Raw genomic sequence first — 22,903 nt, 5'->3', positions numbered from 1 at the left:
GGACGGATACCCTGATGCCATCAATACTTTTTCTGCACAGAAAGCAATACTGCACCTTGTCCTCACCAACTTACTGAGGTGTGGTGAGCCCATAAGTGGGATCATTTTCAAGTCCACCCAGAGTTTTCGGGATTTCAGGGGTGTCGGCCGTTGGGTGGTTCAATAGCCAATTGTGTCATCTTTCCAAGATTCCTTTTGAGTCTCTCTCCCCTCTGCCGGGGAGACGCACGTGACCAGTTTTGGCATTGAGCAACAAGTACGAGTACAAGTGTGTGTGTGTGTGTGTGTGTGTGTGTGTGTGTGTGTGTGTGTGTGTGTGTGTGTGTGTAAGCTAGTTTACTTTGGGGTACACGTATGCCTGATAGTGTTGGGTCTGTTGCCAACGGGTTCGGTTGCATGAAGGTGTAATGTTGTACCTGCCACCTTTGTTGGTTCCAAGGTTCAACCACTTTCTATTTGAAGTATACATACCTGTTAACCATGGACTGCTTCTGACCAGATTAACTCGTGTGTAATCAATGGTGCTAGTGAAGCCTATATCAGATCTACTCTGATTTAACCACCCGCACTAGTAGCAAGTATTACCTTCACTGGGGGCAGGGGTAACCGCAGTTGTATCCCGAGACGGATACCCTGATGCCGTCAATCCTTTTTCTGCACCTAGTGTCCTCACCCACTTACTGAGGTGTGGTGAGCCCGTAAGTGGGATCATTTTCAAGTCCACTCAGACTTTTGGGGATTTCAGGGGATGTCGGCTGTTTGAGTCATCTTTCCAAAATTCCTTTTGAGTCTCTCTCCCCTCTGCCGGGGAGACGCACGTGACCAGTTTTGGCATTGAGCAACAAGTACGAGTACAAGTGTGTGTGTGTGTGTGTGTGTGTGTGTGTGTGTGTGTGTGTGTGTGTGTGTGTGTGTGTGTGTGTGTGTAAGCTAGTTTACTTTGGGGTACACGTATGCCTGATAGTGTTGGGTCTGTTGCCAACGGGTTCGGTTGCATGAAGGTGTAATGTTGTACCTGCCACCTTTGTTGGTTCCAAGGTTCAACCACTTTCTATTTGAAGTATACATACCTGTTAACCATGGACTGCTTCTGACCAGATTAACTCGTGTGTAATCAATGGTGCTAGTGAAGCCTATATCAGATCTACTCTGATTTAACCACCCGCACTAGTAGCAAGTATTACCTTCACTGGGGGCAGGGGTAACCGCAGTTGTATCCCGAGACGGATACCCTGATGCCGTCAATCCTTTTTCTGCACCTAGTGTCCTCACCCACTTACTGAGGTGTGGTGAGCCCGTAAGTGGGATCATTTTCAAGTCCACTCAGACTTTTGGGGATTTCAGGGGATGTCGGCTGTTTGAGTCATCTTTCCAAAATTCCTTTTGAGTCTCTCTCCCCTCTGCCGGGGAGACGCACGTGACCAGTTTTGGCATTGAGCAACAAGTACGAGTACAAGTGTGTGTGTGTGTGTGTGTGTGTGTGTGTGTGTGTGTGTGTGTGTGTGTGTGTGTGTGTGTGTGTGTGTGTGTAAGCTAGTTTACTTTGGGGTACACGTATGCCTGATAGTGTTGGGTCTGTTGCCAACGGGTTCGGTTGCATGAAGGTGTAATGTTGTACCTGCCACCTTTGTTGGTTCCAAGGTTCAACCACTTTCTATTTGAAGTATACATACCTGTTAACCATGGACTGCTTCTGACCAGATTAACTCGTGTGTAATCAATGGTGCTAGTGAAGCCTATATCAGATCTACTCTGATTTAACCACCCGCACTAGTAGCAAGTATTACCTTCACTGGGGGCAGGGGTAACCGCAGTTGTATCCCGAGACGGATACCCTGATGCCGTCAATCCTTTTTCTGCACCTAGTGTCCTCACCCACTTACTGAGGTGTGGTGAGCCCGTAAGTGGGATCATTTTCAAGTCCACTCAGACTTTTGGGGATTTCAGGGGATGTCGGCTGTTTGAGTCATCTTTCCAAAATTCCTTTTGAGTCTCTCTCCCCTCTGCCGGGGAGACGCACGTGACCAGTTTTGGCATTGAGCAACAAGTACGAGTACAAGTGTGTGTGTGTGTGTGTGTGTGTGTGTGTGTGTGTGTGTGTGTGTGTGTGTGTGTGTGTGTGTGTGTGTGTGTAAGCTAGTTTACTTTGGGGTACACGTATGCCTGATAGTGTTGGGTCTGTTGCCAACGGGTTCGGTTGCATGAAGGTGTAATGTTGTACCTGCCACCTTTGTTGGTTCCAAGGTTCAACCACTTTCTATTTGAAGTATACATACCTGTTAACCATGGACTGCTTCTGACCAGATTAACTCGTGTGTAATCAATGGTGCTAGTGAAGCCTATATCAGATCTACTCTGATTTAACCACCCGCACTAGTAGCAAGTATTACCTTCACTGGGGGCAGGGGTAACCGCAGTTGTATCCCGAGACGGATACCCTGATGCCGTCAATCCTTTTTCTGCACCTAGTGTCCTCACCCACTTACTGAGGTGTGGTGAGCCCGTAAGTGGGATCATTTTCAAGTCCACTCAGACTTTTGGGGATTTCAGGGGATGTCGGCTGTTTGAGTCATCTTTCCAAAATTCCTTTTGAGTCTCTCTCCCCTCTCCCAGGGAGACCCACGTGACCAGTGTTGGCAGCGAGCAACTAGTACAAGTGTATGCGTGTGTGTCCGCGTGTGTGTGTGTGCGTGCATTCGTGCTTGCGCGCGCGTGTGTGTGTGTGTAACAGCAACACTCTGTTTAACACCCTACACAACCATAAAGTGAGGGCAGCAACACTCTGTCCAACACCATACACAACCTTGCCCAGATGGTGACAATGTACTGTTTAACACCCTACAGAACCTTACACAGATGGTGGCAATACACTGTTTAACACCATACACAACCATACCCAGCTGCCATGTGTTGGGAGTACAAACTACGTCATTGCCCAATGAGCACACTGTAGCTGTTTGGCCAACTCATCATAGTATCAAGGTAGAAATCTTCACACAAACAACAGGAACGCGGAAGAAATAGAAGAAAAGAAGAAAACTAACCATCATCACCAACACTTTGTGCACACTGTAGCTGGTCCTTGCGGCAAGTCTCCTCCGGATCAAACACACACACGTGTACCTGGCTGTTGGCTTGACTGGACAAGCTGCCTTTGAGGCCACCACCGCTGCTCAGAACATCTTCAACTTCCTCCTCCTTTCGGTTCATCACGGCCATTCTAGTAATGATGTACAGCGGTAACAGAATGAAAACGATAATGACCACACTTGATGTTTGAGGAGTTGTGACATTTTCTTTCTAAATATCATCAGCTGGAATTCAAAACGTGCCAAATCCATTTTGGTCAATTTCCAGTTAACGCCGATGAGTTTTGCCGTGCTGCACTACAAATGTTTTGGTAGATGTAAACATTATGACCTAATACTAGGACTGCTCTTGCTCGTGTGTGAGCAGCCAAGTTTGGTATGTATACACTAAAAATAGTAATCACTTTCCATTTTGCAAAGCAGCATCAACGCTGTCGTTGAAACAATCTACAGTAGTCAGTTTAGGGTGACATTTCCAAATTTAGCATACTCAGGAACTCGCAAATTTTCAGTGTCGGTTTCTCTAATTACGGAGCCTACGTTTTACATGCAGGAGGCGTATGTACTCTTTACAATACTCATGACACTACAGTTGATTGAGAACGCCTTGGAAAACTGATTTATAAAACAGGCTAGAGCTTACTTAGTCTCATCATTGCAACTAGAGTCTACACCTGTGGAGGAAACAGAGATAAACACATACACACACACCCACACATTATATAATTATATATGTACAAGTATACATGTACACACATGCACACACACACACACACACACACACACACGCACACACACAAACAACCGTTCACAAAAATACACGCACACACCCACACAGATGACAGTGATCACCTGTACTACGTGCAAAAGAGTAAACCAGTTACTAGTTCTTTTTAGCAATTGCATAATTGCATAATTTTAGAATTGTACATGTCATACAGCCAGTAAGACTAACTAGGTGCTTCAGTACCATTCTAAAACTGTTGGAAGTTAGTGGAAAAGATGCCAGTTTGGATATTCTGCAGTGAATACACAAACTTGCTTGTCACCAGATCCAGCCAAACAAAAACTCCTTCTTGTAATAGATATTCCACTCTAGCCAATAACTCAGAACCTTTCCCCCAAATAATCCTAAGATGGTCAACTTGAAAACACTTAGTCAGCAGACACCCTGCGGTTCGACATACAGACGTGTGTTTGATGACACTAGGTCCCGAAATGCTTATCAGTCCACCGTGTAGCTTTCATTCATTTGCCGACGTTCTCACCTGCAGCTCCTATCGGGGCTCCTGTAAGGCCAAAAGCGTGCTTGAGGCATGGTGAATATTTCTTACCTAACGACTGCAAGATATGATGCGGCTTTCAATCAGACATGGCCGTAAATAATCCAAAGAAAGTTAAGCACTCTGTTTCTAAGGATGTAACACTGTCGAATAGACGATTGCTGCAGGGTTTGGTATTCAATCTCATATCAAAATGCAAGTTCTATCAAGGAGGTAAACAGCAGCATTCAGCCCTGTATAGATTTCTCATCCACTAACACACCATGACTGACCTGTATAGATTTCTCATCCACTAACACACCAAGACTGCCATGTAGTGATTTCTCAACCACTAACACACCATGACTGCGCTTTCCAGCCGAACTCGATACGTCGGCAGAGCACACCATCGGGAAAGCGACATAGCAATTGGTACTGAATTCCTTCATATAGCTGTTTCGAGTATGGAACTCTTGTCAGTGAAGGTAGATATTGTAGCCTATAGCTAAGATAATGGTACAGGTTGCATGCTCAGCATAAACTTACCGTTGGGTGATAGTACAAGCACACAATCAAAATCCCTTGATTTGGTCGAAAGTTTTTGATTTTTGAGACTTTCCCGTCGTCGCTTGGCAGTCACAAGGGAACGGATGCGGAGGACCAGCACTATCATCAAGAACATGCTGAACAGCGCAATGCCACCGAGTGCTAGTTGAGTAGTGGTGAATCCCGCCGTCAGCTTGTCAGGCGTTTCTGTTGTTTGGTTTCCTGCAAGCAACACTACATGTGGTGGATACAAAAATACAATCTGGAATGACATAATGCAATCTGGAATGACATTATGCAATCTGGAATGACATCATGCAATCTGGAATGACATAATGCAATTTGGAATGACATAATGCAATCTGGAATGACATAATGCAATTTGGAAATGACATCATGCAATCTGCACTGACATCATGCAATCTGGAATGACATAATGCAATCTGGAATGACATAATGCAATCTGGAATGACATAATACAATCTGGAATGACATAATGCAATCTGGAGTGACATCATAAATTCTGTCATTAACTCATCGAGTAACATCTTGTTGGGTACTCAGTACTACTACTCACCCATACAAATAGAACCGTTTCAGGAAGTGGAGTACCACCGTCCCCTTACGGTTAAATATATCATAACTATAATCACCCACCCGCTCCCACACTCACAATTACACACCCGAACATGCACCCCTTTCCGAACTGGGTAACGAAATTGAATGCAGCGTATTCACCAGTCTACATATGTAGCAGGTCATAGCAGATTGAGTATGTAGCAGGTCATATGTAGAACTTGGCTGAGTGTTAAAAGGAAAACGTAGAATATTTTATCCATTCCTATGCTCTCAAAACACCCATGGTTCACGGGTATTGCGTGTAAGCTTAGAACAAACCACATACGACGCTCGCAATTGCTGAAAGTGTTCGAGTGCCACACGGGACAGGGCATGTAGTGCTGCTCAAAGAAAGTAATTCGCCAGAGTCAAGAACCTCAGAGTGCTGTTCAGTTATGGGCATGTCAACACCGAGACGGTTACTGGTGCAGTGAATAAAAATGATGCAATCGAGGCGATTTCATTGGGCAGCAGAATAGTTCATAGCAAAGCAATCTTGTCTAATTATTGTCACCTACACACATATCTAGGGTAACAATAATGCACAGCTGCACTGCTATTTTTGTGCTCTTTGAATTCTCTTCTTCTAATCATCTTTCACTACAATACAATGAAATTCAAAGTGAAAGATTGTTAGAAGAAGAGAATCGCGGACGAATTATCTTGTAACCGGACCTGGAAACAGTTGTATAGACCACGTTTCGCCAGGGGATATCAAATTCACTAAAGGGGTTTACAAGGAGGAAAACTTCCTTCTGCCAGCGGAGAGGGCTCAACACAATAATGTGGAGCACTAGTACACACAAAAGGTGCAACGGATGTTTACAGACTCAGAGTTTCTTGCTCAATGCAATCATCAATTATCATCGAAGAACATTCTCGAATACCTGGGTGATGCACAAATTTTGATAGTGCTCACTTCCGTTAATCGTTTTTTCTTTGTAATTTTCCATTCAATTTCTGCTTTAATTCATATTTGCTTTGTTTTCCTAGCTTACTATTGCCGTGGCTGGCTCAACGCCCTTGTCTCAGGGGATTCTGTCCCTGCATTAGCTATGCTTGTCACATGCTATGAGATTGTGTCTAATAATAATAATGCTACTTATTACATGGTCAGTGGGACTTGGCCAATATAAAGCATACGTTGGTGATAGCTGGTTGGTATCTGATTCAGCAGAGAAAATATTCACTAAGGGGGTTTACGTACCAACCGAACTCATTGTAACGAGGGAGAATGTGTTCATGTAGATGGTCCGAACTACCTGAGCGCAAACTACAGTCGTGGCCAAGGGTACCCGACCCGCGAGTCGAAAGCAGCACCAAGGCTCATCTGCCCCCTTAGGTCCTCGCATGGGTATTTTGATTGTGCATTATGTATTTGAAAAGGAACTTGACCCGACTTTTGATAGGGGATCAGATCTGTTTTGCCACGATTGCATATGGAAACATTTGACATGTTCAATCTCATTACCCATTAGGATACCTCAACGCAAACACTCAAGAGTTGGTATTTTTCCTGCATACGTCCTCTACTTTTCGGGAATGGCCCATACCGGACAGTTTGTTTTCTCCCTTTCCAGCCTAAGAATGGGCCATGCCCGAACATTTGTTGAAAGGTTGATGACGTATGCAGCAAAGGGACCATATTTTTATTGTTTGTGTTCAGGTATCCTAATGTGTAATGTGTAAACGGCTGTACTGGGGTCTGTGAGTGATTAGAAAAATGTACAATATCATCACAAACTACTCCACCTTGGATTGTTAGCGGGTTCTCCGTTGGGTTCGAGGGACTGGGTGGACTGGATGAGGTCTCCGCTATGTTTGAGGGGCTGGATGGCCTGGATGAGGTATCCGCTGTGTTTGAGGGGCTGGATGGCCTGGGCCAGATCCCATCAACATTTCCATGGACGTAAAACCAGGTCCATGGTCCAGTGTTCAATTGTTCCTTTACTGGGCAGGTGTAAACATCGTACGCATCTCCGGGACAGAGGCGACTCAAAATCACAGGTAGACTGCTGCTCTCATTAACATCTTAACAGGGCAGAACACAGAGCACATGACAAAGAGAGCATGGAGTGAGCATGACATCATACAAAATGACCTCGTAAGGTTTGAAAGATCCTGTGCAAGTAGAACCCATGACCTCTTATTGCGGAGGTTTAGCATCACGAATTTTGCGTTCGAGTTCGCCAACATTATTCGTTTCGCAAACTGGTTAAATGACATTATCCTGGTGGAGTTGGGAGTACAGAGACAGCTGCTAGCCAGGGTCAAGATACGCAAACTGACCTATTTCGGGCAAACATGCCGCCCATCTGGCAGCGAGTTTGTACGTGACGTGTGGTTTGGTGTCGTGGATGGTAAGAGAAAGCGTGGTCGTCCGAAGATTAACTTTGCTGACAATATCGTTTCGTGGACCGGTATGTCTCTGCATGAGAATTGCCAGTTGGCATCTGACAGAGATGCCTCGCAGTCACACTGAGTGCGTTCGATTATGCACGCAAATCGATTCATGAATCGATTCATGAATCGATTCGCGCTATTCACATCACCCCATGTGAATAGAGTGAATGGATTCCGAATCGATTCCAGGGCTCATGACATGAAATCAAACGACTTGAATGCATGCGAATGGATCCATAATAATAATAATAATAATAATAATAATAATAATAATAATAATAATCAACGCAATAAATAGAGTAAGCTGCGCACTCAGTACAAACACCATTAGCAAAACTTGTTTTCATGTAAATAACTAAGCTTGTTCCTAAACGTTTTCGTCGCCATCTCATCAGAGGATTACTGGCAAATCAAAACTAGCTCTAAACTCAATATATAATACGCAAAATGCAAGTAATAATTTAGACCCTAACTAGCGCGAGAAAATGAGAAAACGTTTAGGAACAAGCTTAGTTATTTACATGAAAACAAGTTTTGCTAATGGTGTTTGTACTGAGTGCGCAGCTTACTCTATTTATTGCGTTGATTACATTTTTATCTCCACGTAAGCTTTTTAATAATAATAATAATAATTTTTAAAAGAGGTCGGAGGCGGATAATACTTTAAAACGAAGGTAAGTTATGGGTTGCAAGTATCCACGCAAACACACATCCAGTCATAATAAGGCACTTGTCATAAGTATCCGAACGTTTTCGGTCCCTTCTCATCAAGGATTATACAGGGAATGGCTCAAGTTGGAAAGACTAAAACTTATATAGCGTAAAGATAATTAGATAACAACACTTGTGACAAGGTGGAAAATTATCAAGTTCAGCACGACACAAAACTCGAAGGAAAATAATAATAGTGACAACAACATAGTGACCAAATTAAGTTACATTGTTACCACCTCGACGAGGAGTAACACCAAACAATTGTAGCGACAACACATTTTCTTTCTGTACGCAAAGTTCAGGATCTAACTTACGGATATACAAAGCTTCTAACACAGCCAAATGCAACGCACATCTACCACGTGACAATATTGAGAGAACATTATCACTGTACAACTCACGACAATTGGCACGGGCTGACAGATGTTGCTTGATTGACGAAGTGCGATTCTTAGCTCCGTTGGGTGTTGTCTCCTCCAATGTCCCGTCATCTCGCCTCTTCATGGCATCACCACTATCCGTCTCTTCGCGTTTCCGCGGCCTTCCACGTTTCTTGACGCTAACCTTTGGGTGCGCTATACCCAGTGTCCTTACAGCTACGTCTCCTCCATTGCGGATTTCTATTGAGCTTCTTACTCCAACTTGTTCGGTGTCCGATATTGAGGTTAGTTTTCGCGGTCTACCACGTTTTCGAATATTGACTGTTGTTGTCACTTCCGTTGTCGTTGTACGTTCGTCCTCACCAGTCCGTATTTTCATTTGGTTTCTCGTCACCCTTTCCGACGCCGACAGATCCTTTGTCAGTTTCGGTGGTTAACGTGTCGGTCTTTCACCATCTTTTATGCTGTTCTCAGCCGGCCCGTGTCCTACACACGCAGAGGAGGACGGGCATGCAGTCACATCTTCACGGGAAGAGGAAGATCCACCGATGGACTGGACAGCACATTTTGGAGGACGACCACGGCGAGGACGACAATCGCGCGCATCAAGCAGAACTCAACTTAACGGCACATGTTGACGAATGCGTGCGCCCAGGTGCTGAAGGGTTCTACCTACATATCGATCTTCACATTCTTTCAATGCCGACAATGTGAAGATCGGTATGTAGGTAGAACCCTTCAGCACCTGGGTGGTGTTAACCAAGGGTCTGGCTGGCCGGTGGCAATACCATCTCCGTGCCACACAGCACAGCCCTGAGGTTCTTCAGGTACCTGGCCAGGTAATTGATTCGGAGCTTTTGCCAGCTCTCCTGGGCCATGAGTTCGACCCCAATAGCTCACAGCGGGAGCTTCTGTCTCTGCCCACGAGATGTGGTGGTCTTGCTGTGCCGATTCTGCCTTCCCTGGCGCCTGTGGAGTATGCGGCCTCAACAAAGATCACTGAGCCGTTCGTGCGCCTGATTGTACCGCCAGATACATTAACGCCTCCAGAAGAGGCACCTGCTGCTCCATACCAGTCCTCCACACAACCTCTGACCGTTGCGGGTGCGGGACAGCCTCACATCGTTCGGGGCCATTCTCCCGGGTTGATTCTATCGTCATCTCTACCCGATGATTTCCGCCTACATCCTGTACCACGGCCTGGATGACGCAGCCGGAGGCTCGGGCGCCGATGTTACCCTTGATGCCATCGCGGATGTTCGACAGCGGGCACGTCAGTCACGTCAGCAGCGGCAAAAGAAACAGGAGGAAAGAGTGGCACAGTTGCGCCCCATGCTACCGCCGGCGCAACAGCTTTTGTTGGAAACGGCTGGTGAGAAGGGTGTTTCGAATTGGTTATCCTTCATGCCGTCTTTCGTAACGCCCAGTTCAATCCTGAATAAATCGGATTTTCGTGATGCTGTTTGTATTCGATATGGTTTGTCATTGGAGGGAGTGTCCAGTTCCTGTATTTGTGGGCAAGACATGACAATAGATCATGCCATGAGTTGCCCGGCGGGTGGTTACCCAATTGCAAGACATAACGAGATCCGGGACATTCTGTCAGAAGCTATTCGGGAAATACTACCAGATGTGGAGAAGGAGCCTCTTCTCAAGCCGTTCGAAGGAGAAACACTACAACATCGAACTGCGAACCGGTCTTTGAAGGCGCGTCTGGATATCAGGGCGCGGGGCTTCTGGACCCGGCAGCAGGATGCCTTTTTTGATGTACGGGTAACACACCCGAAGGCAAGCCTGCTGTCGCGTACAGACGTCCTGCGTCAGCTGAAGACCCATGAACAGGCCAAAAAGAGAGAATATTGTTCCCGTGTAAATATTGTACAGAGAGCATTTTTTTTTACATGGTGAGTACGAGTGAGGGTAGCGTTTTTTTCAGCTCGTAGATTTCCGTCCTTTGGATAGCCCAGTCGGCATCAGGCCGGTCTGGAGGTACCGGTAGGGTCTTAGCAGCGGTTGTAGTAGTCCAGTGTAATAGGTAGCAGTAGTAGTGTGGTGCCCGTAGTCGTAGTCCTAAATTTTTTTGAAATGGGCGAGCTGACAGGCGAGCCGACAAAACTGCTCTGCTCTCTGCCTGGTATTGAGCAAAATGTGGTTAGCTTGCTGCAGACTTTGACAACTTTTGTCAGCGAGTCTAGAGACCGGGAGAGGTGCCTCCTACGACGCTTAGATGAGATCTCTGCACAAATCGTGGAGTTGAAGGCGGAGGTTCGTGTCTCCCTTGAAAAGAAGTCCGCCATTACAGCCGTGGATTCCTCCTCGGAGCTGCCCGGCAGTACCCATACTCTCAACAGCCAGTGTACACGCCGTACCCGTACCAAAGGCAAAAGCAAGCAGCAGCAGCAGGATCTGCAGGCCCAGGATCAGGAAACAACTGGAGCGCACGTGGAGGCCGTATCCCGTAGCGGCACTTTCGAAAAAGTGATCGAGGACAGTGGGCCCTCAGGCACGGAGTGCTCGGACGCAGAGGACTTTCAGCAGCATGGAGGATGTAGATCTGGATACATGCCAGCCAAGCCTGTGCCCAACGCAACCCCTGCATTGGACTTGGAGGCCATCCAGGATGATTCTTGGCAGTTGGTGGCTCAAGAGCCTCACCGCAAGAAGCGAGTAGTTGTCTTTATTGGCAATCTTAGTTCCCAGTGCAATGACCAACGGCTAAGCGAGTTCATCACAACACGCTCCACCGCAGTACACCAGGCAGTTGCAGTTCATGATTGCAGTGTCCGTGAAAACAAGAAGGGAATGATGACAGGAAGAGTAACTGTTGATGCTGATGCCCTCCCCACAGTCACCTCTGTAAACTTTTGGCCTAGACTACTGTATGCGAGGGAGTGGACATTCCATGAAAAACGTCATGGGCCAGTGCCAGGAAAGGGAAATGGACAGTCTGTGCTGTCGAGGAAGTCAGGCAAGGACTCAGCCACTCACAGCTCCGACCTGACACCATTGCCTCCCGACCGCAAGCGGCGGAATGGGGATTCACCTGACTCCGGCAGCCCACTGCTCACGAAACTGGACGAAGGCCACCAGCAGCAAGAGTCTGCCGAGCAACAACAACTGAATGCAGACAGCCAGCAATCATGAAGCTCCTCCTGACCAATGCAGGTGGGCTGCTGTCCAAATTCGGCGAGTTTCAGCACACCCTGTTGCTCTCAGGTGCGGATGTTGCCATAGTGACTGAGACGAAACTAACAGTGGATAAAAGCTCTCACAGTGCATCTATGATCCCGGGATACTGTGGCCCGATTCGCCGAGACCGAACAGAACACGGAGGTGGCATTGGAGTCTGGATCAAAGCCGGCATCGCGTACCAGCATCTGGATCAGTACCAGTCTGCTGAATTCGAAACAGCCTGGCTCACAGTTGGCCAGTGCAACAGCAAAACTGTCATAGGTGCAGTCTATCGCCCTGGTTCCTGCGCTGACAATGATCTGGCTCTACTCGAGCACTTAGACCAAAACATAGATACCATGCGACAGCATGGTAAGCACATGATTCTGGCTGGAGATTTTAATGTTCACAGCACGTCCTGGCTTGGCAGCTCTCGAACAACAATCGCAGGGGAGTTATTGGAAGAAATCAGTACAACACACTGTCTTGTCCAGCACGTGACCCAGCCAACACGTGGGCCAAACACATTGAATCTCGTCTTGTCCGACTTTCCTGGCACTGTCCACACAGTAGTATCATCTCCCATCGGGCGCTCTGACCACTGTGTAGTATTGTACAACTTTCAGGAAATCACTCCTGTACTGGAGCGGCCAACAAGCAGGAAAGTATGGCGTTATGGCCAAGCAGACTGGGGCAGACTGAGGGCACATTTCCGCAGCTTTGACTGGGCTGCTGTCGTCTGCGATGTCCCCGAACTTGCATGTGAACAACTCACAACTGTAATTCTGGATGGAATGGACACGTTTATACCATCTAAGACCCTGACAGTACGGACAACAGACCCGTTTTGGTGGACACCTGAGTGCAGCACTGTAGTTCAAGCAAAGACTCGTGCATGGAAACGGTGGCGTCAGCACCCCGATGATGGAGATTTGCGAGCTTCATTCATCGACCTAGTGGCCCAAACAGCTGCTATTCTGCTGCGCGCCCAATCATCACATGATGCTCGTGTCAAAGCTAAGCTCAGCTCAGGCTCACTTAACGACAAGCAATGGTGGTCCAACATGAAGAGAGCTGCTGGGATGGAACGTGCCTCTGAGATACCTCTGCTGAAGGACACCGACGGCACAGAGTATCCAACTCGCCAAGCCAAGGCCAATTGCCTCGCCAGGTACTACTCCCAGAAGTGTAGCCTTGCAGATGATGACATCTCTCCAGACGATCTGCCAGAAATGCAGCATTTGGACCACCATGGTCTTGACCGCATCCATTTCCGGCTTGCTGATGTACGCCGCCGTCTAGCCAAGCTGAATACATCGAAGGCAACAGGACCTGACAATATTCCAGCAAGAGTCCTAGCTCAGTGTTCCAGTGAGCTTGCAGAACCAGTCACCAAACTGTTCTCACTCTGCTTTCGCCACGGTGTTCAACCTACCAAATGGAAGCTGGCCCATGTGGTTCCAGTCTTCAAGAAGAGCCCCCGCTCGGATCCCAAGAATTACCGGCCAGTCTCACTACTATCCATCCTGTCAAAAGTAATGGAGAGCATAGTAAACAAGCAGCTCGTGAATTATCTGGAGCGTTTCAATATTCTGCCCGACAGTCAATATGGCTTTCGGCAAGGAAGAGGCACGTGCGACATCCTCACTGCTTTGCACACTGAGTGGGTCAAGACTGTCAGCGATGGAGGGTACGATCACATGGTGGCGGTGGACATAGCAGGAGCATTTGATCGGGTATCACACTCTGGACTGATTTTCAAAGCCAAGAACGTTGGCATTGGTGGCTGCCTGCTGCACTGGCTGCAGGATTACCTCCTGAACCGCAAACTATCAGTCCTGGTCCACGGCGACTCATCCTCTCCGGCGCCCATAACAGCAGGTGTGCCCCAAGGCAGTATCCTTGGCCCGACACTTTTCCTCTTGTATGTGTCTGACCTGGATCAGTGCCTGTCTCCCGAGACGCGACTAAGTTCCTTTGCAGACGACACAACACTCTACAGCCTCATCCGCACGCAGGACAATATGCATGACATGACTGCCGCCTTGCAATCCAGCCTCAAGCGTCTTGAAGAGTGGGGAGAACGCTGGCGCATCAGATTCGAGCCCTCTAAATAGCAACAGCTGCTGATGACTACGAAAGCCACACACCCTGCTGTCCCTGACATCAAGTTTGGAGGTATCGCGGTTCCGGAAGCCAACACCATCAAGCTTCTTGGAGTGACATTTGACGCCAAGCTGTCATTCCGGGATCACTTGCACTCAATTGCGACACGTGGCTGCCAGAGACTGGGTGTTCTCCGTCGGGCTTGCCGGGTGTTAGATTACCATGGCCGGCTTTGTGCGTACAAGGGATTTGTGCGACCCATCCTCGAGTATGCTCCCCTTGTGTGGATGGGAGCTGCATCCACCCACCTCGCCCGACTCGACCGTGTACAGAAACGTGCAATGGCCATTATTGGCCCTGGTGCCCTTCTCCAAAGCCTGTGCCACCGCCGGATTGTATCTGGGCTTGTATACCTGTACAAGCTCCAGTGCATCCCAGGACCACCCCAGCTCACCGCCATGATCCCCCTCCAGCCAACCATATAGAAGCTCGGCGCACCCGGAGTCAACCCCCTCCTGGCCAGCAGCACCATGTGCAGCTGCAGCAAGTCCTGGACAGGAGAGCACCTGCCTATGCTTCTCGCTCCTTCCCGTTTTCTGTAGTCTCAGTATGGAACAGCTTGCCAAGCGAAATTTTAAGGGCTCCACTCAGCTTGAAGCGGCTCCACACGTTCAAAGAAGATGTCCATAAGTACCTCACGCACCAACACTGGCTGATGGCTACCGACTTCTACGGATGAACTCCTGACTGTGGCACGGGTCATGTTCCTTGGTTCGGCTCTGCTGATGATATTGGGCTTCATTTACCTTTTATTATTTAATTTTTTATTATTAATTTTTCATTTAGTTTGTTTTGTTTGTTATGATTTCTTGGTTTTCCACCCGGTTTAGTTATAATTTAAATTATTATTTGGTGCAGCTTTAGCGCTATGTGGTTTATTATTTCCTTTTTCTTAATTTCGTATTTAGCGCTTTTGGGCGTCATTATTTTCTTCTCATTATTTCGCACCAAGTTATTATTTGTGGTATTCTCTAGCTTCTGTTTGTTTTGCAGTTGTTCTTGTGCACCCCCCCCCCCCCACACACACACACTTTCCCCCCCCCCCCCCCACACACACACTTTTTTCGATGCCTAGTTGCAACGCTGACGCCGAGACCTCTGGTCGGTTGAGTTGCTCCCAGCACATCAGCACGTCGTCCCTACATCCCCTATGTTTTGTCCTTTTTGTCGTTTCTTTTGTTCTCCACCTGTTTTCCAGTAGGGCTGTGTCAATAGTAAAAAAAAATTAAAAAAAAAAAAAAATACCGTTAGTTTTTTCAACTTCAGGCATGTGTGGGCCAGAGGGGTCTGGTTTTTTGAAAAATTTGGTATCGCTTGTTGAGAAAAATCCTGAGTTACATTATTCTGTAATCATGGGACAACTTCGATCTGTATTGTCGCTGTGTTTGCTCCGCTGGTGTATTACTTGCATACAAGTTTCCTTGGTCGTGAAGGACGCTTGACAACGTACAGAGGCTTCGCACGCCCTGTACTCGAATACGCACCATTGACATGGATGGGCGCAGCCAACTCTCACCTGCAAAGTCTCGACCGAGTACAGCGGAAGGCCCTTGCTATCATTGGTCCTGACGCCTTGCTGCAGAGCCTAGCTGCCCGCCGCCAAGTGTATGCTCTCACGTACATGTACAAGCTAATGTGCCTTCAAGACCATCCAGATCTCTCTGCGCTCGTGCCGCCTCGCCAGGAAGCTAGCCTCGTCCCGCGGACAAGGTCGCAGCTCCGTGTCCGCCACCAGCATCAGCTACAAGCAGTGCTCCTCCCTACGGCCCCCAACTTTCTCCAGCGTTCGTTCCCATATGGTGTAGTGGATGAATGGAACAGGCTTCCGCAAGACATGTTTCCGGATCCGATGCCCCAGTTGAAGTCTCTCCAATCCTTCAAGACGAAGGTCCATCGCCACTTGCGACAAAAGAATTGGCTCTGGGCTACGGACTCCCTGTGAGGCTATGCCACCCGTCAATGAGCAACTACCCTCGTCCATCATCTCTTTCTTGTTTTATATTTATTTCTCTTCTCATCTCTTTCTTGTTTTATTTCTCTTCTCATCTCTTTCTTGTTTTATTTTATTTATTTATTTCTCTCTCTCTCCCTCTCTCTCTCTCTCTCTCTCTCTCTCTCTCTCTCTCTCTCTCTCTCTTTCTCTCTCTCTCTCTCTCTCTCTCTCTCTTTCTCTCTCTCTCTCTCTTTCTCACTTGATCTCCCTCCCTCCCTAGCTGCATTCCTAACGATGCCTGGTCGTAGGCTATGATTCCGAGACCTCCGGTCGGATGAGCCTCGCCAACCACATCGGCACATCGCCCCTACTCCCCTTTGTCTTGTTGTCCAGTGTCATTTCAGTTGTCCTCTTCCCCTGATTATTAGTAGGGCTGTGTTTTTTAGTAAAAAAAAAAAAAAATACGTGGTTCGCGGGCATCATACAAGCGCCAGCGCCACAGCTTTTTAACAAGCTGCCATACCCTTAGAGCACGTTGATGTGTACGGGTGTCTTATGTTTGTTCTTTTATTTTCCATTATGAGCCGGTCTTCTCCGATTGGTGGCCCCATGCCCCATGCTCATTGTGTTCAACTGCACTTTGCGTTCCTTTTTATATTGAGTTCCAGTGCACTTTGTGTTCATTTTCCTCTCATTTTTCATTCTATTTGAATTTTGATGTATTGCGTTTTTGCTTGCCCGTACAAGAGGCTGTTCATGATGATGATGATGATGATGATGATGATGATGATGATATGTGTTTTCGTGGTTGCCGAGGGTCTTATAACAGACGGCGGGTGAATTCCTTTGTGGCCCAGTGTCGTTTGGCCGCATAGTGAATTTTTATGCTATGCCTCTCAACAATATCACTATGGATAACATCACATTTTTTAAATAACTATTTGGTAAAGTAACATCATCTGTCATTCAATATCTATCTGGTGAAATAATCAGCATTTGAATATCTATTTGGTACTAATCATTCAACTGTTAAATGTCATATTTTACCTGAATATCTATCACGATTTTTGCACATAATCTCGGTTATCACCGTTTCAAGCCCGTACAAGAGGCCGTTTCCATGATGATGATGATGATGATGATGATGATGAAACTGGATTGCGAACTTTCGCATTTTCGTTCGGAAAAGTAGTCGCAACATGAATCCCGGATTCGTGTCAGGACAGTCATAAATTTACTACTCTGTACTATCTGTACACAATCATATACAATCATGTGCGACGTATCAACGTCATGCATGTGAGAAGTTTGTTTGCTAATCCTTCCGATAATGCGAATTCCTTCACCGAGTTCGACTTTTTTCCTTGGAATGTGAACACGAATGCGAATTTCGTCTTGCTAAACCTCTGTAATGACATGGACACTGTATATCACCCTGGAGTGCAGTAGAGAGTTTTTTGCTCTGGTTTTCAGTCTATTTTGGTAAGGTGAGCCCATTGTGGCTAGACTTTGCAATAATGAGTTCAGGAGTGATCAGTGTACATGTCCAAGACCAATTTGGCGATCCTGATCCAACTGTTGGCTCAATGCCGGAGTCGAGCTCTCAAGCCTCTCTTGCCCAGCTCGTAGAATTGTTCCAAGCCGAACGAAGCGCAGCGGAAGACAGGAAGAAGAGGCTTGAGGTTCGCATAGACCTGTTGACTCAACAAGTACAATCTTTGACGCTGATGATCACCAATGCTACTTTGCATTCGGTTGAGTCAACATCAACTAGCTCGGCCACCATTGCCAGTGCAGGCGACAAGAAGAAACGTAAGCGCACAACAGCACAGCAGAGCGGAAGCAACAACAGAAAAGACCGTACGACCTCTAGTACGTCGTCCTTGCCCTTGGCTCACAGATGAACTTGTTGCATGTGTTCGAGAGAGAAACCGGCTTCACCGTCGCCTTGTGCGAAATCGTGCAGATAATATACTACGTGCTGTTCACCGAGAAGCAAGAGCCAAAGCCAGGCGCCTTGACCGGCTGCTGAAAGATCACTATTTCATAGAGCAATGTGCTACAGCCAATCAGAAGAAGCTTTGGGCAGTCATGAACACCGTAACAGGCCGAACGAAGAGTCGGCACGCACCACAAGTAACTGTCAGAGCTAAATGATGCATTTGGAGCCATTGTCCATTATCCCCATCGACCAGCCACATTCGTTGGTTGGTTTATTTTAATTCGCACAGTAAATGGGAACTAGGCCCAACGATATAAAGACGGATGGATAAGCCGCCTTTAGGAAAGAGAGGACAGGAACATTGGCAATTCCAGCCGGCCCAACTGGCTCAGTGGGACTGGCATCTTTCACTGCAGGTCAGATTCCTGATGTTTCCAAGTGCTTACAGTGCATCAACCCCACTAAAGCTACTGGAAGCAATGGTGTTCCTGGTATAGTACTTAGCCGCTGCTCAGTCACCCTAGGTCCGTATGTAACTCGTATTATAAACAGATCCCTATCCGGTGGAAAGGTGCCAGTTTCTTTCAAGCAATCACATGTGAGCCCTCTCTTCAAGGGAGGCGATGCGACATCAGCAAAGAACTATAGACCCTGTTTCATTGTTCCCTATCGTCTCACGTATATTGGAGTATTTTGTTAATAGGCAACAGCTGACACAGTTCTTGAGTCGTCATTGTCTACTCCCCCTACCTCAGTTCGCATACCGCCAGGGTCATTCTACCGAGGATGCCCTGATCCTTGCCACCAACCGTTGGTTATTAGCTAAATCTGAACGTAAGCACACGGGCATCATCATGGTTGACATGTCCAAGGCATTTGATAGAGTTGACCATCACCAGCTTATTCAAATCCTCTTTGAGTTTGGGCTTGGTGGTGTGGTGGTGCAGTGGTTTTGTTCATACCTGTCCGAACGTCAACAGTGTGTCAAAATCAAATACCAGATTTCAACGCCAGTTCCATGCTTCAGAGGTGTTTCTCAAGGAAGTGTACTTGGACCTCTCTTATTTGTTCTCTACATCAATGATATAGCGTCTGTGCTTCCACGTGAAGTTTGCAATCAAGAGTTTGCAGATGATAATTATTGTTGTTGATTACTCCGACCGTGACCCTGCTGTTGTTTGTGCTGTGCTCACGCCAGCTGTCACCCATCTTTCGTCCTGGCCTGAGGACAAAGGTTTGCTATTGAACTCAGCTAAGACTCAAGTGATGTTTATTCTACCCAGAGGTGCATTTGACGCTGCTCCGTCACTCGTCACCTGCAACAACAGTGTTCTGCAAGTCACACACGTGGCAAATACCTCAGTCTGTTGATTGATGACCAGCTAACTTGGGCACCTCACATCGAGTTTCTGGCGAAAAAATTGGCGGTGACCACTGGACAGCTTTGGAGGCACGGCGGGCCTTGTCACTGAAGGCACATCGAATGTGGTATATGTCTATGATACTATCTCATCTCTGATACGCCTCTGCTTCTTTCCTGCACTTTCACGGTCTCTGCTAAATTGCTTTGTAAAACTGCATAAGTCTGGTATTCGTGCTGTGTTTCAGGCTCCCCGCCGTACTGCAACAGTCCCTTGCTTGCTAAGGTTGCGTTTGTTCGGTGCCATTCCGCCACCATTCCAAAGTCATTCCGCCATGTTTTAATTCCGGAGCGTTTGTTTGATGCACTGGACAGCGTTTGTTCGGTGCAATTCCGATTCCGGTCGCGGAATGAAGGGGGCAGAATCGATTCTGGCGATTCCTAAGAAAAGTGGAATGAGGTCTCATTCCGAGCGGAATGAAAATGTGCGAAGCGGCTTCGTGAAGTAATTAGTTCGTCGTTGCTGCATACCTCCCCAACAAAACTTCAAACGCGATTATCGATATACAGACATGTTGGCGGACATTGTCCAGGGTATAGGCTGGTACTGTAACCTCGGGGACGGCATAGTAACTTGTTCGTGGTATTTTGACCCTTCGCTACCTGAGAAAGTGTTCGCCCGGGATCGTTGATGAACTGGAAATATACCCTCGCACCTCAGCTCTTCATCGTCGTCGAGCAGGGCCTCTAGAATCACAGGGAGGCGAGCCAGAACAAGTTGGCCCAAAGAGACACCAAATCCTGCCACTTCACTTATTCTTACAACAGTGCGTCGTCTCTGTCAAATAAACACGAGAGCTAGAGACGTTTCTGTGACTGATATGAGGTCGAATAGCATGATGAAGTAGCGGCCAAACGCCGCCTGCAGGCACCCTAGTTACGATCGCTCGTTGATCTACGCCGTGTTTGGCCGCCTTCATCATGACTGTCGTAGGGACATGCAGAAACTTACGGAAACATTATAGCAACTACCAGAACTGGTATGTTGCAGTCTTCGCAAGGCTGCAATTATTTGTGCAAACAACAGGTAGTGTGCTTCCAGAGTGGTGCAGAACTTTTGCCAGATTCTCGAATCCATGCCAGCGCGTTTGTTTGCTACGCTCATTCCGATTCCGCGATGGGTACCGAAGTCATTTCATGCCCATTCGGGAATGACTGAACAAATGCAACCTAAGTTATCCATGCCATCACTTCACCAAGACCTTTTACAGAAGCTGCTTGTATTTGTTTCCGGTCTATACACGGATCTGCTGCAAGCTCTCTTTTTCAAGATTATTTTGTATTACTTGCCCAGCCTCGGATACCACTTGTTGATGACTATAGTCACCCGTGGGCGGCTGCATAATTTACTTCGCATCCCGTTCCTACCCAACCCTGCTGGGAGATGTTCTATCCAATTTCTGGGCAGCACCACATGGAACTCTCTACCCGATGCTACCCGCTCTCTAACAAACCTTGTTCATTTCAGAAAATCTCTTTCAGATCTTGATCTCACTTCACTCCATTAGCTATTGTCGCACTCAGGGGCGTCACACACGGTACGACCACTATGCCCATAGTCGTACCACTTTCCGCCTAGGATGGTCCGCCCAATTTATAATAAACAGATGCAAGGATCTTCGGACTTGTACAAAACATCACAACTTTCATTGCAAGGGGCTTGCAATTATTTTGGTTCAGACTTGATGCCTAGAAGCTAGCAGCCTAAGACTCCAGGCGGCTATCCATTGCGATAGGCGGTTGGAGTCACGGGTAGAGACAACCAGATGATGGATTCCTCAGGGACGCATTCACTGCAAACTTGACGGAAACAGTGCTGGCGGCGATCACAGGGGTCCAGATCTAAAAAATTTCCAAGATCTACCTTGTTACAATGGCGATTAGCACGGTCAAGAGACACGTGATGACGTCAAAATGGCCAGGGAGTAGTAAGTTGACATCAGATTTCTATTTTTGGATCCACTAAGGTGTGACTTTGCTATTGCCTAAGTATGTGTGATTGTGGGTGCATAGCAACCCACTCTTGTCGCAGGCAGGTGTGACTTTGATTTCGCCACCAGTTGTAACCCCGCCCCCAGTAGCCAAATCAGTCACTTTCACTGGCTACATCACCATGCTGTGGGTAAGACCACTTGAAATGTGCTTGGATCCATACAAAAACTGGATTCAAGTGGATCCAGTTTTTGAATTTTTGAAATTGTTGCTATGCTGTGACGTAGCACTTTCAAGCCTTATAGGTGCTAGGGGAACCCTCCTTTGCGTCTCTAGAGTGCTAAAACGTGCCCTGTTGACCGAAAAATCCGAATTTTTTTCCGGGAGACACCCCAGACCCCCGGTCGTACCACTCCCAACCGCCCTGTGACGCCCCTGACACTATTATGTTCTGTCCCCTGTCCATCATCTATATTATCTACATGTACCGTTACTGTGAGAGAGTGAGTCTGTGCACAAATATTATGTATGATTACGCGTCTGCGTGAATGTGCACGTGTGTGTCTGTGTGTACGTGTGTGTGTGTGTGTGTGTGTCTGTGTGTGTGTGTGTGTGTGTGTGTGGTGTGTGTGTGGTGTGTGTATGTGTGTGCGTGTGTGTGTGTGGTGTGTGTATGTGTGTGTGTGTGTGTGTGCGTGCGTGTGTGCGTGCGAGCATGTGTGTGTGTGTGTGTGCGCGCGCGTGTGTGGGTGTGGGGGTGGGTGCACATGGTTGGTATGTGGTGTTTATGTGAGCGTATGATAATAATCTCTTCAATAATATTAATATCTTTATTTCAAGATTACCCAACGCCGGCGAACGCCCTATCAGGTTGATCTCCTATTTGAACATGCGCATATGTGTGTGTATGATGTGCCCTAGCTCACTTATAATATTATTATTATTAAGTTATAAACGTAGATCATGTCCATGATGCCTTTCCTCTTCGCAGGTCCACCGCACTATTGTTTTTAAGATTAACATCATTATTACTTCTGCATATGCATTACATACTATGATCATGCTGGCTTCATCCCTTATCTCCTAAGCTACCAGCCCCCCCCCCCCCCCCCCCCCCCGTGCGTCTGCCAAGTGTTGACTCCGAGACCCACCGTCGGACGAGCTGTCCAGGCCTCACCACCACTGCCGTTTCCGTGCTGCCTTCTCGATACATACGTATGTACACTGTATATCATGTGCACATTCACATGTCTGAAGGTTTGTGGTTTTTCAATAAAAAATAAAAAAATAAAAAAATAAAAAATGTACAACCACAACACACATATAA

The 22,903-nt window shown here is 47.2% G+C and overlaps 1 protein-coding gene across 3 annotated transcripts in view; it reads right to left on the bottom strand.

Annotated features, from left to right (window-relative positions):
* The window catches only part of LOC135826063 (uncharacterized), a 121,150-nt gene that overhangs the window by 77,185 nt on the left and 21,062 nt on the right, over positions 1 to 22,903 (bottom strand). For 2 of the 3 annotated variants that reach the window (XM_065338702.1, XM_065338704.1), the window contains 4 exons: positions 7,268 to 7,546; positions 4,898 to 5,131; positions 3,733 to 3,763; positions 3,045 to 3,220 (listed from right to left, as the gene is read on the bottom strand). In XM_065338702.1, the coding sequence (XP_065194774.1) occupies positions 3,045 to 3,220; positions 3,733 to 3,763; positions 4,898 to 5,131; positions 7,268 to 7,546 (720 nt within the window). The remainder of the gene's footprint in view (positions 1 to 3,044; positions 3,221 to 3,732; positions 3,764 to 4,897; positions 5,132 to 7,267; positions 7,547 to 22,903) is intronic. The other variant, XM_065338703.1, reaches the window with a different exon arrangement.

The sequence above is a fragment of the Sycon ciliatum genome, chromosome 10 (genome assembly GCF_964019385.1).
Source record: "Sycon ciliatum chromosome 10, ocSycCili1.1, whole genome shotgun sequence".
In the NCBI taxonomy this organism is placed as follows: Eukaryota; Metazoa; Porifera; class Calcarea; order Leucosolenida; family Sycettidae; genus Sycon; species Sycon ciliatum.
The sequence above is the reverse complement of the archived record's forward strand: the minus strand, read 5'-3'. Positions and strand labels throughout refer to the sequence as shown.